Source organism: Carcharodon carcharias (genome assembly GCF_017639515.1).
Source record: "Carcharodon carcharias isolate sCarCar2 chromosome 36 unlocalized genomic scaffold, sCarCar2.pri SUPER_36_unloc_1, whole genome shotgun sequence".
NCBI lineage: Eukaryota > Metazoa > Chordata > Chondrichthyes > Lamniformes > Lamnidae > Carcharodon > Carcharodon carcharias.
The window spans coordinates 828064-845127 of NW_024470726.1; the positions used below are offsets into that span (position 1 = coordinate 828064).

The 17064-nt window shown below is 65.7% G+C and overlaps 1 protein-coding gene across 1 annotated transcript; it reads right to left on the reverse strand.

Moving 5' to 3' along the window:
• Positions 1–875: 875 nt before the first annotated feature.
• Positions 876–12746, reverse strand: LOC121274358 (28S ribosomal protein S21, mitochondrial-like). Its single transcript, XM_041181636.1, has 2 exons — positions 12633–12746; positions 876–1265 (listed from the first exon to the last, which is right to left on the reverse strand). Exons 1-2 carry the CDS (start codon positions 12713–12715, stop codon positions 1085–1087), a joined length of 264 nt encoding a protein of 87 aa, XP_041037570.1. The 5' UTR covers positions 12716–12746; the 3' UTR covers positions 876–1084.
• Positions 12747–17064: the final 4318 nt, after the last annotated feature.

A 17064-nucleotide genomic window follows, 5' to 3' on the forward strand; every position in this document is an offset into this window, starting at 1 on the left:
GCCGCACTGTCGGAAGGTCAGTACTGAGAGGGGGGCTGCACTGTTGGAGGGTCAGTACTGAGAGAGCGTCGCACTGTCAGAGGGTTAGTTCTCCCGCCATGTCTCAGGGACAGTATTAATCCCCCATTGGACATCACTGAATATATTCCGTTTGCGGGATCTTGCTGTGTTCAAATTGGCTGCCGCGTTTCCCACACTGCAGCAGTGACCACACTTGGAAGGAATTATTTCATTGGCTGTGAAGTGCTTCGGAGCTTCCTGAGGTTGTCACAGAATCACATAACGTTATGGCGCAGGAGGGTGACATTCGGCCCATCATGTCTGCACCAGCTCTCCGAACGAGCATTACGACTTAGCGCCATTCTCCTGCCTTCTCCCCGTACCTATTGTGAAAGGCACTGGAGAAATGCAAGTCCTTTTTTTTTCTACACGGCCGCAGTTATGAAGCCTTCTCTGAAACTTCTTCACGTCAGAGTCTTGATGCTCAGCTGCCCTTATTTGCCTGTGGGTTGCAATAAGAACCAAGCTCACATTAGCTGTCCGCTACACTTTGCAGTGAGAGTCACAACGACACCTTGCACTTATATAGCCCCTACTGCGTGGTAAAAATGGCACTTCACAGGAATCGGATAACATTTCGCACGGAGCTGCATTTGCACACATAAGGACAGTGACCAAAGAGGTCGGTTTTAAGGAGTGTCTTAAAGGAGGAGAGAGAGAGAGATTTAGGGAGGGAATTCCCTTGACCCTGGGATTCCAGGCAGCTGAAGGCACTGGTGGAATGATGGAAAGCAGGAGCGTGCACGATGCTGGAATTAGAGGAACGCAGAGGGCTGTACAGAGATTTGAGATTGTTCAGAGATACACAGCTTTGGTATGTGGACAGCTCGTTTTTTTCTTTTATTTATTCAGAAGGTCAAACCTGCAGCACTGCCTGGCTAAAGGCCAGGCTGGCCCTGCTGCAGCTTGAGTCCACTGTGCCGAACTCACGGCGAAACGACACGTTGGCGAAGCCAGTGTTCGCTCGTCCCGCCCCTCTCGCGCCCCATCCAAACCACAAGGTCCGGCCGAACGCCGTTTCTCACTAGCAGCCCAGCCAGGGGTCCTGGTGGTTCTTCCTCATGAGGAAGGCCAGCTTCCTGGCCATCTCCATGTTGTAGATGCGCCGGCAGTTCTCATAATTCTCGCGGATGCGTTTCCTGCAGGGCTTCTCGTAGTAGCGCCTGCGCTTTGCCTCTTCAATGATCCCGTCTGCGGTGAGAATCCTAGTTGAGCAAAAGGAGTTAAGGGAAACAATTAGCCTTCCCACACTTGGCATTGAAACCGGGCTTCAACGTTCCAATTTTTCCACTTACCCCTACCCGCCCCGAGCCTCCAAAACTGAGTGGCTCTTCTCACCGCCCCCAGCTTTTCATCCTACTCCATGCCATCGGACGCATAATGCAGGCCGACATTTCCAGTGCCCGTACTGAGGGAGGGCTGTCCTGTCAGAGAGTCAATACTGAGGAAGCACCGCGCCGTTGGAGAGTCAGTACTGAGGGAGCGCCGCACTGTCGGAGGGTCAGTACTGAGGGAGTGCCGCACTGTCGGAGGGTCAGTACTGAGGGAGTGCCGCACTGTCGGAGGGTCAGTACTGAGGGAGTGCCGCACTGTCGGAGGGTCAGTACTGAGGGAGTGCCGCACTGTCGGAGGGTCAGTACTGAGGGAGTGCCGCACTGTCGGAGGGTCAGTACTGAGGGAGTGCCGCACTGTCGGAGGGTCAGTACTGAGGGAGTGCCGCACTGTCGGAGGGTCAGTACTGAGGGAGTGCCGCACTGTCGGAGGGTCAGTACTGAGGAAGCACTGCTCCGTCGGAGGGTCAGTACTGAGGGAGTGCCGCACTGTCGGAGGGTCAGTACTGAGGGAGTGCCGCACTGTCGGAGGGTCAGTACTGAGGAAGCACTGCTCCGTCGGAGGGTCAGTACTGAGGGAGCGCCGCACTGTCGGAGGGTCAGTACTGAGGGAGCGCCGCACTGTCGGAGGGTCAGTACTGAGGGAGAGCCGCACTGTCAGAGGGCCAGTACTGAGGGAGTGCCGCACTGTCGGAGGGTCAGCACTGAGGGAGAGCCGCACTGTCAGAGGGTCAGTACCGAGGGAGTGCCGCACTGTCGGAGGGTCAGTACTGAGGGAGCGCCGCACTGTCGGAGGGTCAGTACTGAGGGAGCGCCGCAATGTCGGAGGCTCAGTACTGAGGGAGCGCCGCACTGTCGGAGGGTCAGTACTGAGGGAGCGCCGCACTGTCGGAGGGTCAGTTCTGAGGGAGTGCCGCGCTGTCGGAGGGTCAGTACTGAGGAAGCACTGCTCCGTCGGAGGGTCAGTACTGAGGGAGCGCCGCACTGTCGGAGGGTCAGTACTGAGGGAGCGCCGCACTGTCGGAGGGTCAGTACTGAGGGAGAGCCGCACTGTCAGAGGGCCAGTACTGAGGGAGTGCCGCACTGTCGGAGGGTCAGCACTGAGGGAGAGCCGCACTGTCAGAGGGTCAGTACCGAGGGAGTGCCGCACTGTCGGAGGGTCAGTACTGAGGGAGCGCCGCACTGTCGGAGGGTCAGTACTGAGGGAGCGCCGCAATGTCGGAGGGTCAGTACTGAGGGAGCGCCGCACTGTCGGAGGGTCAGTACTGAGGGAGCGCCGCACTGTCGGAGGGTCAGTACTGAGGGGGCGCCGCACTGTCGGAGGGTCAGTACTGAGGGAGCGCCGCACTGTCGGAGGGTCAGTACTGAGGGAGCGCCGCACTGTCGGAGGGTCAGTACTGAGGGAGCGCCGCACTGTCGGAGGGTCAGTACTGAGGGAGCGCCGCACTGTCGGAGGGTCAGTACTGAGGGAGCGCCGCACTGTCGGAGGGTCAGTACTGAGGGAGCGCCGCACTGTCGGAGGGTCAGTACTGAGGGAGTGCTGCGCTGTCTGAGGTGCCATCTTTCGGGTGAGACATTAAACTGAGTCACTGGACGTCCTCTTCAGGTAGATAAAACACCTTGTGGCCGCTACTGAGATGGTGGTTGTCTGGGTGGGGTGGGGGAGGGGTGTGCATCTTCTCCCTGGTGTCTGCGCCAACATTCATTCCTCAACCAACATCACTAAAAAGACCACATGATCTGGGTCATGATCTCATTGTTGTTTATAGGAGCTTGTACACAAATTGGCTGCTGTGGTTCCTACATCACGACAGTGACTACACTTCAAAGAAAAGTGCTTCACTGGCTGCAAAGTGAGGTGTTGAATGATGAAACTATTTTCTCTATTGGGCAGGGGGCGGGGAGGAGTGTGGGATTAAAACTAGGGGATGCAGTTTAAAAATTAAGGGGTTTCTCATTTAAGAAGATGAGAAATGTTTTCTCTCTGAGGGTCATTAGCCTGTGGAATTCTCTTCCCCAGAGAGTGGGAGAAAATATACGAGAGAGAGAATGAGCTGATGAACTTGATAATAAAAGCTCAATGGGTGGGTGCACCACTAATTTAAGCGTCTCAGCTGAATTCTGGCCCCTTACAGTGTGGCACTCCCTCAATATGGCATTGGGGGTGTCAGCTAGGATTTTGCGGGAGCGCTGTGCAGACACCCCCCACCCAGAGGTGAGTGTGCTCGCCACTGAGACAACTGACATTCAAACGTCCCACTTGCTGATTGCTGTCGGTGTCTAACTGAGCCCTGGAGTGCTGCAACCCCAGTTCGGCAAGGGTGAGGGAAGTACAGTCAGTGCTCCTGCTGGAATCACAATCTGAGATGTTATCATTTGTGCACCGTACTTAAAGAGACAAACAGATCAAGGGAGGAAGGGGAAGGGGAGAGGAGGTGGTGGGGGGGAAGGGGAGAGGAGGTGGGGGGGAGGAAGGGGAGAGGAGGTGGGGGGGAGGAAGGGGAGCGGAGGTGGGGGGGGGAGAAGGGGAGCGGAGGTGGGGGGGGGAGAAGGGGAGCGGAGGTGGGGGGGGAGAAGGGGAGCGGAGGTGGGGGGGGGAGAAGGGGAGCGGAGGTGGGGGGGGGAGAAGGGGAGCGGAGGTGGGGGGGGGAGAAGGGGAGCGGAGGTGGGGGGGGAGAAGGGGAGCGGAGGTGGGGGGGGAGAAGGGGAGCGGAGGTGGGGGGGGGAGAAGGGGAGCGGAGGTGGGGGGGGGGAGAAGGGGAGCGGAGGTGGGGGGGGGAGAAGGGGAGCGGAGGTGGGGGGGAAGGGGAGCGGAGGTGGGGGGGAGAAGGTGAGCAGAGATGGGGGGAGAAGGGGAGCAGAGATGGGGGTAGAAGGGGAGCGGAGGTGGGGGGGAGGGGGGAGCGGATGTGGGGGGGAGAGGTGAGCGGAGGTGGGGGGGAAGGGGAGCGGAGGTTGGGGGGAGAAGGTGAGCAGAGATGGGGGGAGAAGGGGAGCGGAGGTAGGGGGTAGAAGGGGAGTGGAGGTGGGGGGGAGAGGTGAGCGGAGGTGGGGGGGAGAAGGGGAGCGGAGGTGGGGGGAGGGGGGAGCGGAGGTGGGGGGGAGAAGGGGAGCGGAGGTGGGGGGGAGAAGGGGAGCGGAGGTGGGGGGGAGAAGGGGAGCGGAGGTGGGGGGGGGAAGGGGAGCGGAGGTGGGGGGGGAGAAGGGGAGCGGAGGTGGGGGGGGGGAGGGGAGCGGAGGTGGGGGGGGGGAAGGGGAGCGGAGGTGGGGGGGAAGGGGAGCGGAGGTGGGGGGGAAAGGGGAGCGGAGGTGGGGGGAAAGGGAGCGGAGGTGGGGGGGAAAGGGGAGCGGAGGTGGGGGGGGAAAGGGGAGCGGAGGTGGGGGGGGGAGGGGAGCGGAGGTGGGGGGGAGAAGGGGAGCGGAGGTGGGGGGGAAAGGGGAGCGGAGGTGGGGGGGGAAAGGGGAGCGGAGGTGGGGGGGAAAGGGGAGCGGAGGTGGGGGGGGAAAGGGGAGCGGAGGTGGGGGGGAAAGGGGAGCGGAGGTGGGGGGGGAGGGGAGCGGAGGTGGGGGGGGGAAGGGGAGCGGAGGTGGGGGGGAGAAGGGGAGCGGAGGTGGGGGGGAGAAGGTGAGCAGAGATGGGGGGAGAAGTTGAGCAGAGATGGGGGGGAGAAGGGGAGCGGAGGTAGGGGGTAGAAGGGGAGTGGAGGTGGGGGGGAGAGGTGAGCGGAGGTGGGGGGGAGATGGTGAGCGGAGGTGGGGGGGGGAGAAGGTGAGCGGAGGTGGTGGGGGGGGGAGAAGGGGAGCGGAGGTGGTGGGGGGGAGAAGGTGAGCGGAGGTGGTGGGGGGGGAGAAGGTGAGCGGAGGTGGGGGGGGGGAGAAGGTGAGCGGAGGTGGGGGGGGGGGAGAAGGTGAGCGGAGGTGGGGGGGGGAGAAGGTGAGCGGAGGTGGGGGGGGGGAGAAGGTGAGCGGAGGTGGGGGGGGGAGAAGGTGAGCGGAAGTGGGGGGGGGAGAAGGTGAGCGGAGGTGGGGGGGGGGGAGAAGGTGAGCGGAGGTGGTGGGGGGGGAGAAGGTGAGCGGAGGTGGGGGGGGGAGAAGGGGAGCGGAGGTGGGGGGGGTGAAGGGGAGCGGAGGTGGGGGGGAGAAGGGGAGCGGAGGTGGGGGGGGGAAAGGTGAGCGGAGGTGGGGGGGGGGAGAAGGTGAGCGGAGGTGGGGGGGGGAGAAGGGGAGCGGAGGTAGGGGGGGGGAAGGGGGAGCGGAGGTGGGGGGGAGAAGGGGAGCGGAGGTGGGGGGGGAAGGGGAGCGGAGGTGGGGGGGAAGGGGAGCAGAGATGGGGGGAGAAGGGGAGCAGAGATGGGGGGGAGAAGGGGAGCGGAGGTGGGGGGGGGGAAGGGGAGCGGAGGTGGGGGGGAGAAGGGGAGCGGAGGTGGGGGGGAAGGGGAGCGGAGGTGGGGGGGAAGGGGAGCGGAGGTGGGGGGGGAAAGGGGAGCGGAGGTGGGGGGGGAGAAGGGGAGCGGAGGTGGGGGGGAAGGGGAGCGGAGGTGGGGGGGAGAAGGGGAGCGGAGGTGGGGGGGGAGAAGGGGAGAGGAGGTGGGGGGGGGAAAGGGGAGCGGAGGTGGGGGGGGAGAAGGTGAGCGGAGGTGGGGGGAGAAGGGGAGCGGAGGTGGGGGGGGAGAAGGGGAGCGGAGGTGGGGGGGAGAAGGGGAGCGGAGGTGGGGGGGGAGAAGGGGAGCGGAGGTGGGGGGGGGAAGGGGAGCGGAGGTGGGGGGGAAGGGGAGCGGAGGTGGGGGGGAGAAGGGGAGCGGAGGTGGGGGGAGAAGGGGAGCGGAGGTGGGGGGGAGAAGGGGAGCGGAGGTGGGGGGGGAAAGGGGAGCGGAGGTGGGGGGGAAGGGGAGCGGAGGTGGGGGGGGAAGGGGAGCGGAGGTGGGGGGGGAAGGGGAGCGGAGGTGGGGGGGGAAAGGGGAGCGGAGGTGGGGGGGAAAGGGGAGCGGAGGTGGGGGGGGGAGGGGAGCGGAGGTGGGGGGGGGAGGGGAGCGGAGGTGGGGGGGGGAAGGGGAGCGGAGGTGGGGGGAGGAAGGGGAGCGGAGGTGGGGGGGGAGGGGAGCGGAGGTGGGGGGGGAGGGGAGCGGAGGTCGGGGGGGGAAGGGGAGCGGAGGTGGGGGGGAAAGGGGAGCGGAGGTGGGGGGGGAGAAGGGGAGCGGAGGTGGGGGGGGGAGAAGGGGAGCGGAGGTGGGGGGGAAGGGGAGCGGAGGTGGGGGGAGAAGGTGAGCAGAGATGGGGGGAGAAGGTGAGCAGAGATGGGGGGGAGAAGGGGAGCGGAGGTGGGGGGGGTAGAAGGGGAGTGGAGGTGGGGGGGAGAGGTGAGCGGAGGTCGGGGGGAGAAGGGGAGTGGAGGTGGTGGGGGGGGGGGAGAAGGGGAGCGGAGGTAGAGGGGGGGGAAGGGGAGCGGAGGTGGGGGGGAGAAGGGGAGCGGAGGTGGGGGGGAAGGGGAGCGGAGGTGGGGGGGAAGGGGAGCAGAGATGGGGGGAGAAGGGAGCAGAGATGGGGGGGAGAAGGGGAGCGGAGGTAGGGGGGAGAAGGGGAGCGGAGGTGGGGGGAAGGGGAGCGGAGGTGGGGGGGGAAAGGGGAGCGGAGGTGGGGGGGGAGAAGGGGAGCGGAGGTGGGGGGGAGAAGGGGAGCGGAGGTGGGGGGGGGAGAAGGTGAGCGGAGGTGGGGGGGAGAAGGGGAGCGGAGGTGGGGGGGGAGAAGGGGAGAGGAGGTGGGGGGGGGGAAAGGGGAGCGGAGGTGGGGGGGGAGAAGGTGAGCGGAGGTGGGGGGAGAAGGGGAGCGGAGGTGGGGGGGGAGAAGGGGAGCGGAGGTGGGGGGGGGGGAAGGGGAGCGGAGGTGGGGGGGGCAGAAGGGGAGCGGAGGTGGTGGGGGGGGGGAGAAGGGGAGCGGAGGTGGGGGGGAAGGGGAGCGGAGGTGGGGGGGAGAAGGTGAGCAGAGATGGGGGGAGAAGGGGAGCGGAGGTAGGGGGTAGAAGGGGAGTGGAGGTGGGGGGGAGGGGGGAGCGGATGTGGGGGGGAGAGGTGAGCGGAGGTGGGGGGGAGAGAAGGGGAGCGGAGTGGGGGGAGGGGGGAGTGGAGGTGGGGGGGAGAAGGGGAGCGGAGGTGGGGGGGAGAAGGGGAGCGGAGGTGGGGGGAAGGGGAGAGGAGGTGGGGGGGAGAAGGGGAGCGGAGGTGGGGGGGGAAAGGGGAGCGGAGGTGGGGGGGGAAAGGGGAGCGGAGGTGGGGGGGAGAAGGGGAGCGGAGGTGGGGGGGAAAGGGGAGCGGAGGTGGGGGGGGGAGAAGGGTGAGCGGAGGTGGGGGGGGGGAAGGGGAGCAGAGGTGGGGGGGGGAAGGGGAGCGGAGGTGGGGGGGAAGGGGAGCGGAGGTGGGGGGGAAGGGGAGCGGAGGTGGGGGGGGAAGGGGAGCGGAGGTGGGGGGGAAGGGGAGCGGAGGTGGGGGGGAGGAAGGTGAGCAGAGATGGGGGGGAGAAGGGGAGCGGAGGTAGGGGGTAGAAGGGGAGTGGAGGTGGGGGGGAGAGGTGAGCGGAGGTGGGGGTGGGGAGAAGGGGAGCGGAGGTGGTGGGGGGGGGGAGAAGGGGAGCGGAGGTGGTGGGGGGGAGAAGGTGAGCGGAGGTGGGGGGGAGAGGTGAGCGGAGGTGGGGGGGGGGAGAAGGGGAGCGGAGGTGGTGGGGGTGGGGAGAAGGGGAGCGGAGGTGGTGGGGGGGAGAAGGTGAGCGGAGGTGGTGGGGGGAGAAGGTGAGCGGAGGTGGGGGGGGGAGAAGGTGAGCGGAGGTGGGGGGGGGAGAAGGTGAGCGGAGGTGGGGGGGGGGAGAAGGTGAGCGGAGGTGGTGGGGGGGGAGAAGGGGAGCGGAGGTGGGGGGGGGAGAAGGGGAGCGGAGGTGGGGGTGAAGGGGAGCGGAGGTGGGGGGGAGAAGGGGAGCAGAGATGGGGGGAGAAGGGGAGCAGAGATGGGGGGGAGAAGGGAGTGGAGGTGGGGGGTAGAAGGGGAGTGGAGGTGGGGGGGAGAAGGGGAGCGGAGGTGGGGGGGAAAGGGGAGCGGAGGTGGGGGGGAAAGGGGAGCGGAGGTGGGGGGGGAAAGGGGAGCGGAGGTGGGGGGGGAGGGGAGCGGAGGTGGGGGGGGGAGGGGAGCGGAGGTGGGGGGGGGAGGGGAGCGGAGGTGGGGGGGGAAGGGGAGCGGAGGTGGGGGGGGGAAGGGGAGCGGAGGTGGGGGGGAAGGGGAGCGGAGGTGGGGGGGAGAAGGGGAGCGGAGGTGGGGGGAGAAGGGGAGCGGAGGTGGGGGGGGGAGGGGAGCGGAGGTGGGGGGGGAGGGGAGCGGAGGTGGGGGGGAGAAGGGGAGCGGAGGTGGGGGGAGAAGGGGAGCGGAGGTGGGGGGGAGAAGGGGAGCGGAGGTGGGGGGGAAGGGGAGCGGAGGTGGGGGGGGAGAAGGGGAGCGGAGGTGGGGGGGGAGAAGGGGAGCGGAGGTGGGGGGGAAGGGGAGCGGAGGTGGGGGGGAGAAGGGGAGCGGAGGTGGGGGGGAGAAGGGGAGCGGAGGTGGGGGGGGAGAAGGGGAGCGGAGGTGGGGGGGGAGAAGGGGAGCGGAGGTGGGGGGGAAGGGGAGCGGAGGTGGGGGGGAGAAGGTGAGCAGAGATGGGGGGAGAAGGTGAGCAGAGATGGGGGGAGACGGGGAGCGGAGGTGGGGGGGGAGAAGGGGAGTGGAGGTGGGGGGGAGAAGGTGAGCAGAGATGGGGGGAGAAGGTGAGCAGAGATGGGGGGGAGAAGGGGAGCGGAGGTGGGGGGGGGAAGGGGAGCGGAGGTGGGGGGGGGAGAAGGGGAGCGGAGGTAGGGGGTAGAAGGGGAGTGGAGGTGGGGGGGAGAGGTGAGCGGAGGTGGGGGGGAGAAGGGGAGTGGAGGTGGTGGGGGGGGGGAGAAGGGGGAGCGGAGGTGGGGGGGGGGAGAAGGTGAGCGGAGGTGGGGGGGGGGAGAAGGTGAGCGGAGATGGGGGGGAGAAGGGGAGCGGAGGTGGGGGGGGAGAAGGTGAGCGGAGGTGGGGGGGGAGAAGGTGAGCGGAGGTGGGGGGGGGGAGAAGGTGAGCGGAGGTGGGGGGGGGAGAAGGTGAGCGGAGGTGGGGGGGGGGAGAAGGTGAGCGGAGGTGGGGGGGGGGAGAAGGGGAGCGGAGGTGGGGGGGGGAGAAGGGGAGCGGAGGTGGGGGGAGATGGTGAGCGGAGGTGGGGGGGGAGAAGGTGAGCGGAGGTGGGGGGGGGAGAAGGGGAGCGGTGGTGGGGGGAGATGGTGAGCGGAGGTGGGGGGGGAGATGGTGAGCGGAGGTGGGGGGGGAGAAGGTGAGCGGAGGTGGGGGGGAAGGGGAGCGGAGGTGGGGGGGAGAAGTGAGCAGAGATGGGGGGAGAAGTTGAGCAGAGATGGGGGGGAGAAGGGGAGCGGAGGTAGGGGGTAGAAGGGGAGTGGAGGTGGGGGGGAGAGGTGAGCGGAGGTGGGGGGGAGAAGGGGAGTGGAGGTGGTGGGGGGGGGAGAAGGGGAGCGGAGGTGGGGGGGGGAGAAGGTGAGCGGAGGTGGGGGGGGAGAAGGTGAGCGGAGGTGGGGGGGGGGGAGAAGGTGAGCGGAGGTGGGGGGGGGGAGAAGGTGAGCGGAGGTGGGGGGGGGGAGAAGGTGAGCGGAGGTGGGGGGGGGAGAAGGGGAGCGGAGGTGGGGGGAGATGGTGAGCGGAGGTGGGGGGGGGAGAAGGTGAGCGGAGGTGGGGGGGGGAGAAGGTGAGCGGAGGTGGGGGGAGATGGTGAGCGGAGGTGGGGGGGGAGATGGTGAGCGGAGGTGGGGGGGAGAAGGTGAGCGGAGGTGGGGGGGGGGAGAAGGTGAGCGGAGGTGGGGGGGGAGATGGTGAGCGGAGGTGGGGGGGGAGAAGGTGAGCGGAGGTGGGGGGGGGGGAGAAGGTGAGCGGAGGTGGGGGGGGGAGAAGGGGAGCGGAGGTGGGGGGGGAGGAAGGTGAGCGGAGGTGGTGGGGGGGGAGAAGGTGAGCGGAGGTGGGGGGGGGGGGAGAAGGGGAGCGGAGGTGGGGGGGGGAGAAGGGGAGCGGAGGTGGGGGGGGAGAAGGTGAGCGGAGGTGGTGGGGGGGGAGAAGGTGAGCGGAGGTGGTGGGGGGGGGAGATGGTGAGCGGAGGTGGGGGGTAGAAGGTGAGCGGAGGTGGGGGGTAGAAGGTGAGCGGAGGTGGGGGGGGGGGAAAGGTGAGCGGAGGTGGTGGGGGGGGAGAAGGTGAGCGGAGGTGGGGGGGTAGAAGGTGAGCGGAGGTGGGGGGGGGAAAGGTGAGCGGAGGTGGGGGGGGGAAAGGTGAGCGGAGGTGGGGGGGGGAAAGGTGAGCGGAGGTGGTGGGGGGGAGAAGGTGAGCGGAGGTGGGGGGGGGGAGAAGGTGAGCGGAGGTGGGGGGTAGAAGGTGAGCGGAGGTGGGGGGGGAAAGGTGAGCGGAGGTGGGGGGGGGAAAGGTGAGCGGAGGTGGTGGGGGGGAGAAGGTGAGCGGAGGTGGGGGGGGGGAGAAGGGGAGAGGAGGTGGGGGGTAGAAGGGGAGCGGAGGTGGTGGGGGGGAGAAGGTGAGCGGAGTGGGGGGGGGGAGAAGGTGAGCGGAGGTGGGGGGTAGAAGGTGAGCGGAGGTGGGGGGTAGAAGGTGAGCGGAGGTGGGGGGGGGAAAGGTGAGCGGAGGTGGTGGGGGGGAGAAGGTGAGCGGAGGTGGGGGGGGGAGAAGGTGAGCGGAGGTGGGGGGTAGAAGGTGAGCGGAGGGTGGGGGGTAGAAGGTGAGCGGAGGTGGGGGGGGGAAAGGTGAGCGGAGGTGGTGGGGGGGAGAAGGTGAGCGGAGGTGGGGGGGGGGGGGAGAAGGGGAGCGGACGGTGGGGGGGGGGAGAAGGTGAGCGGAGGTGGGGGGGGGGGAGAAGGGGAGCGGAGGTGGGGGGGAAGGGGAGCGGAGGTGGGGGGGAGAAGGTGAGCAGAGATGGGGGGAGAAGGTGAGCAGAGATGGGGGGGAGAAGGGGAGCGGAGGTAGGGGGTAGAAGGGGAGTGGAGGTGGGGGGGAGGGGTGAGCGGATGTGGGGGGGAGAGGTGAGCGGAGGTGGGGGGGAGAAGGGGAGTGGAGGTGGTGGGGGGGGGAGAAGGGGAGCGGAGGTGGGGGGGGGGAGAAGGGGAGCGGAGGTGGTGGGGGGGAGAAGGGGAGCGGAGGTGGGGGGTAGAAGGTGAGCGGAGGTGGGGGGGGGAAAGGTGAGCGGAGGTGGTGGGGGGGGGAGAAGGGGAGCGGAGGTGGTGGGGGGGGGAGAAGGGGAGCGGAGGTGGGGGGGGGGGAGAAGGGGAGCGGAGGTGGGGGGGGGGAGAAGGTGAGCGGAGGTGGGGGGGGGAGAAGGTGAGCGGAGGTGGGGGGTAGAAGGTGAGCGGAGGTGGGGGGGGGGAAAGGTGAGCGGAGGTGGTGGGGGGGGGAGAAGGGGAGCGGAGGTGGTGGGGGGGGGAGAAGGGGAGCGGAGGTGGGGGGGGGGGGGAGAAGGGGAGCGGAGGTGGGGGGGGGGGAGAAGGTGAGCGGAGGTGGTGGGGGGGGAGATGGTGAGCGGAGATGGGGGGTAGAAGGGGAGCGGAGGTGGTGGGGGGGGAGAAGGTGAGCGGAGGTGGGGGGGGGGAGAAGGTGAGCGGAGGTGGGGGGGGGAGAAGGTGAGCGGAGGTGGTGGGGGGGGAGAAGGGGAGCGGAGGTGGGGGGAGAGGGGGGGAGAAGGTGAGCGGAGGTGGGGGGGGGGAGAAGGTGAGCGGAGGTGGGGGGGGGAGAAGGTGAGCGGAGGTGGGGGGGGGAGAAGGTGAGCGGAGGTGGGGGGGGGGGAAGGGGAGCGGAGGTGGGGGGGGGAGAAGGTGAGCGGAGGTGGGGGGGGGAGAAGGGGAGCGGTGGTGGTGGGGGGGGGAGAAGGGGAGCGGTGGTGGGGGGGGGGGGAGAAGGGGAGCGGAGGTGGGGGGGGGAGAAGGTGAGCGGAGGTGGGGGGAGAGGGGGGGAATTCATGGGAGATGGGGGGAGGGGGGCATGGGGAGGGGTTAGGGGGGCATTGGGGGAGGGGCGGGGGAGGGGGTAGGGGGGAGATGAGGGGAAAGTGTGATGGGGATGGGGGGATCTTTGAGGGGTGGCCTGAGGCCTGCTCCGCGGCCCCTCCCCCCGCCCCGCCCCGCGCTCTCTCTCTCTCTCTCTCTCTCTCACCGGGTCAGGGTCCGGTAAGCCGCCTCCACGTCACCGCCCTGAACCATCACCGTCCGCGACACAAAGCGCGCGTGAGCCGCCATCGCCGTCGGAAGTGGCGTTGGTCGGGCGGAAGTGGGGAAGGGGGAGAGAGAGAGAGAGAGAGAGAGAGACGGACCTGGTGCATCGCCCCTTGGTCCCTCCCCGCGGCCTTGACAACCCCGAGCCGCTCACTAAGGTTCCGGCCGCGCTCGCCTCCTCCCCAAAGAGGCACAACTGAAGGTGGTTGCAGGATCATGGTGAAGTTTCTTGGACATTTTTGATCCTCGGATCCCTGGTTCCACCATACTTGCAGCAATGTGAGTTTTAAGGGTGAAATCAGTTGCTTTACACCGTGTGGCTGTGGTCCACTGGGATCAATGGAGGGTTTAATCTCATGATGGTAAAAGCTCCGCAAGCCCCTGACTCTCGCAGCGATTTATCGATCCCCACCCGCCTGCTGGAAATATGTCTGGATGTTTGGGTTAATGTAAGGTGGCTGCCGATACCCCCCCTGCACATGGGCACCAATCCAATCAGCTCACTCTGCTGTGTCCAGCCTGTCAGTGCCCACTGCACGTGTGTCAATGACGCACCATATTTATCTGCCAACCCCCACCTCCTCACCTCACACCCCTCCTCACAGCCCCATCCCCCACCTCCTCACCTCATACCCCTCCTCACAGCCCCATCCCCCACCTCCTCACCTCATACCCCTCCTCACAGCCCCATCCCCCACCTCCTCACTTCACACCCCTCCTCACAGCCCCATCCCCCACCTCCTCACCTCATACCCCTCCTCACAGCCCCATCCCCCACCTCCTCACCTCATACCCCTCCTCACAGCCCCATCCCCCACCTCCTCACCTCATACCCCTCCTCACAGCCCCATTCCCCACCTCCTCACCTCATACCCCTCCTCACAGCCCCATTCCCCACCTCCTCACCTCATACCCCTCCTCAAAGCCCCACCTCCTCACCTCATACCCCTCCTCAAAGCCCCACCTCCTCACCTCATACCCCTCCTCACAGCCCCATCCCCCACCTCCTCACCTCATACCCCTCCTCACAGCCACATCCCCCACCTCCTCACCTCATACCCCTCCTCACAGCCCCATCCCCCACTTCCTCACCTCATACCCCTCCTCATAGCCCCACCTCCTCACCTCATATCCCTCCTCACAGCCCCATCCCCCACCTCCTCACCTCATACCCCTCCTCACAGCCCCACCTCCTCACCTCATACCCCTCCTCAAAGCCCCATCTCCTCACCTCATAACCCTCCTCAAAGCCCCACCTCCTCACCTCATACCCCTCCTCACAGCCCCATCCCCCACCTCCTCACCTCATACCCCTCCTCACAGCCCCATCCCCCACCTGCTCACCTCATAACGGTCCTCACAGCCCCATCCCCCACCTCCTCACCTCATACCCCTCCTCATAGCCTCACCTCCTTATCTCATACCCCTCCTCACAGCCCCATTCCCCACCTCCTCACCTCATACCCCTCCTCACAGCCCCATCCCCCACCTCCTCACCTCATACCCATCCTCAAAGCCCCACCTCCTCACCTCATACCCCTCCTCATAGCCCCACCTCCTCACCTCATACCCCTCCTCAAAGCCCCACCTCCTCACCTCATACCCCTCCTCAAAGCCCCACCTCCTCACCTCATACCCCTCCTCACAGCCCCATCCCCCACCTCCTCACCTCATACCCCTCCTCACAGCCCCATCCCTCACCTCATACCCCTCCTCACAGCCCCATCCCCCACGTCCTCACCTCATACCCCTCCTCACAGCCCCATCCCCCACCTCCTCACCTCATACCCCTCCTCATAGCCCCACCTCCTTACCTCATACCCCTCCTCACAGCCCCATCCCCCACCTCCTCACCTCATACCCCTCCTCACAGCCCCATCCCCACCGCCTCATCTCATAGCCCTCCTCACAGACCCATCCCCCACCTCCTCACCTCATACCCCTCCTCACAGCCCCATCCCCCACCTCCTCACCTCATACCCCTCCTCACAGCCCCATCCCCCTCCTCCTCACCTCATAACCCTCCTCACCTCCACCCTCCTCCTCACAGCCCCATCCCCACCCCCTGCCTCTCCTCCTCACCTCATCCCCACTCCTCACCTCCTTCCTCCTCACAGCCTCATGCCTCTTCTCCTCACCTCATACCCCTGCTCACAGCCACATCCACCTCCTCCTCACTCTCATCACCCTCCTCTCACCTCCATACCCCTCGTTCTCACATCCACACCCCTTCCTCACCTCCATCCCTCTCCTCCTCACCCCCATCCGTCCTCCTCACCCCCATCCGTCCTCCTCACCCCCATCATTCCTCCTCACCCCCATCCATCCTCCTCAGCCCCATCTTCCTTGTCCTCACCTCCACCCCCTCATCCTCACCCTCATCCCGTCCTCACCTCCATTCCCCTCCTCCTCACCCTCACCCCTGCTCTTCATCTCCATGACCCTCACTGCAATCTCCCCTCCTCACCCCAATCCCCCTCCTTCTCCCACTCACCCCCATCCCACCTCCTCCCCCTCACCCCTATCCCACCTCCTTACCCCATCCCTCCTCCTCAACCCTATCCCCCTCTCAACCCCATCCCCCTCCTCTCCCCATCCCCTTCCTCTTCCCATCCCCTTCCTCTTCCCATCCCCCTCCTCTCCCCATCCTGCTCCTCACCCCCATCCCAACTCCTCACCCCCATTCCCCTCCTCCTCACATCCCACCCCCATCCTCCTCACCCTCGGGCCCTCCTCCTCACTCTCATCCCCCTCCTCACCCCCATCCCCCTCCTCTGTAAGCCCGCCTGCCTGACTCTCCCTTGCACCAAACTCACTGCCCAGTCACTGAGTCTGACTGGGACTCCGAGCCAAAAATCCGTCTCCCTCTCCTTGAGTGACAGGCACGCTGGACAATCCACTTCAATTGGGAATGAAAGGACATTGCCTAAAATGCAGCATGATGATATGAGCAGCACCATCTTTGGTCCTGGCCACTGCCCACTCTGTTGTTCACAATGACAGGCAACACACGCAGCCACCTAACAATAGGTAACCTGGACGCCACAGTCAAATATCCTATCAAACTCAATACCTGGGTTCACATGTAACTATAACTGAGCAGCCAGAGAACCATAGCCCTGCAAGAACCTAATAGAAGGAGGGGAAATTCGTTTTCCAAGTGTCAGTCGTGGCTCACTGCACCTCACTCTCGCGCCTCTCCCCACTCCAGAGACTTGAGCCCAAAATCCAGGCCAACACTCCCCAGTGCCACTGCTGAGGGAACACCACACTGGCAGAGGGTCAGTTCTGAGGGAGCTTTGCACTGTTGGAAGGTCAGTACTGAGGGAGTGCCACACTGTCGGAGGGTCAGTACTGAGGAAGTGCTGCACAGTTGGAGGGTCGGTACTGAGTGAGCAGCACACTGTCTGAGGGTCAGTGTTGCAGGATTGCCGCACTGTCGGAGGGGTCACTACTGAGGGGGGGCTGCACTTACGGAGGGTCAGTACTGAGAGGGGGGCCGCACTGTCGGAAGGTCAGTACTGAGAGGGGGGCTGCACTGTTGGAGGGTCAGTACTGAGAGAGCGTCGCACTGTCAGAGGGTTAGTTCTCCCGCCATGTCTCAGGGACAGTATTAATCCCCCATTGGACATCACTGAATATATTCCGTTTGCGGGATCTTGCTGTGTTCAAATTGGCTGCCGCGTTTCCCACACTACAGCAGTGACCACACTTGGAAGGAATTATTTCATTGGCTGTGAAGTGCTTCGGAGCTTCCTGAGGTTGTCACAGAATCACATAACGTTATGGCGCAGGAGGGTGACATTCGGCCCATCATGTCTGCACCAGCTCTCCGAACGAGCATTACGACTTAGCGCCATTCTCCTGCCTTCTCCCCGTACCTATTGTGAAAGGCACTGGAGAAATGCAAGTCCTTTTTTTTTCTACACGGCCGCAGTTATGAAGCCTTCTCTGAAACTTCTTCACGTCAGAGTCTTGATGCTCAGCTGCCCTTATTTGCCTGTGGGTTGCAATAAGAACCAAGCTCACATTAGCTGTCCGCTACACTTTGCAGTGAGAGTCACAACGACACCTTGCACTTATATAGCCCCTACTGCGTGGTAAAAATGGCACTTCACTGGAATCGGATAACATTTCGCACGGAGCTGCATTTGCACACATAAGGACAGTGACCAAAGAGGTCGGTTTTAAGGAGTGTCTTAAAGGAGGAGAGAGAGAGAGATTTAGGGAGGGAATTCCCTTGACCCTGGGATTCCAGGCAGCTGAAGGCACTGGTGGAATGATGGAAAGCAGGAGCGTGCACGATGCTGGAATTAGAGGAACGCAGAGGGCTGTACAAAGATTTGAGATTGTTCAGAGATACACAGCTTTGG

What these genes read in the sequence shown, in the direction of transcription:
- LOC121274358 (XM_041181636.1), bottom strand. Translation starts at nt 12,715, where the DNA reads ATGGCGGCTCACGCGCGCTTTGTGTCGCGGACGGTGATGGTTCAGGGC. An exon ending in GCTTACCGGACCCTGACCCG is followed by an intron (nt 1,266 to 12,632) that starts GTGAGAGAGAGA and finishes TTGCTCAACTAG; the next exon opens with GATTCTCACCGCAGACGGGA.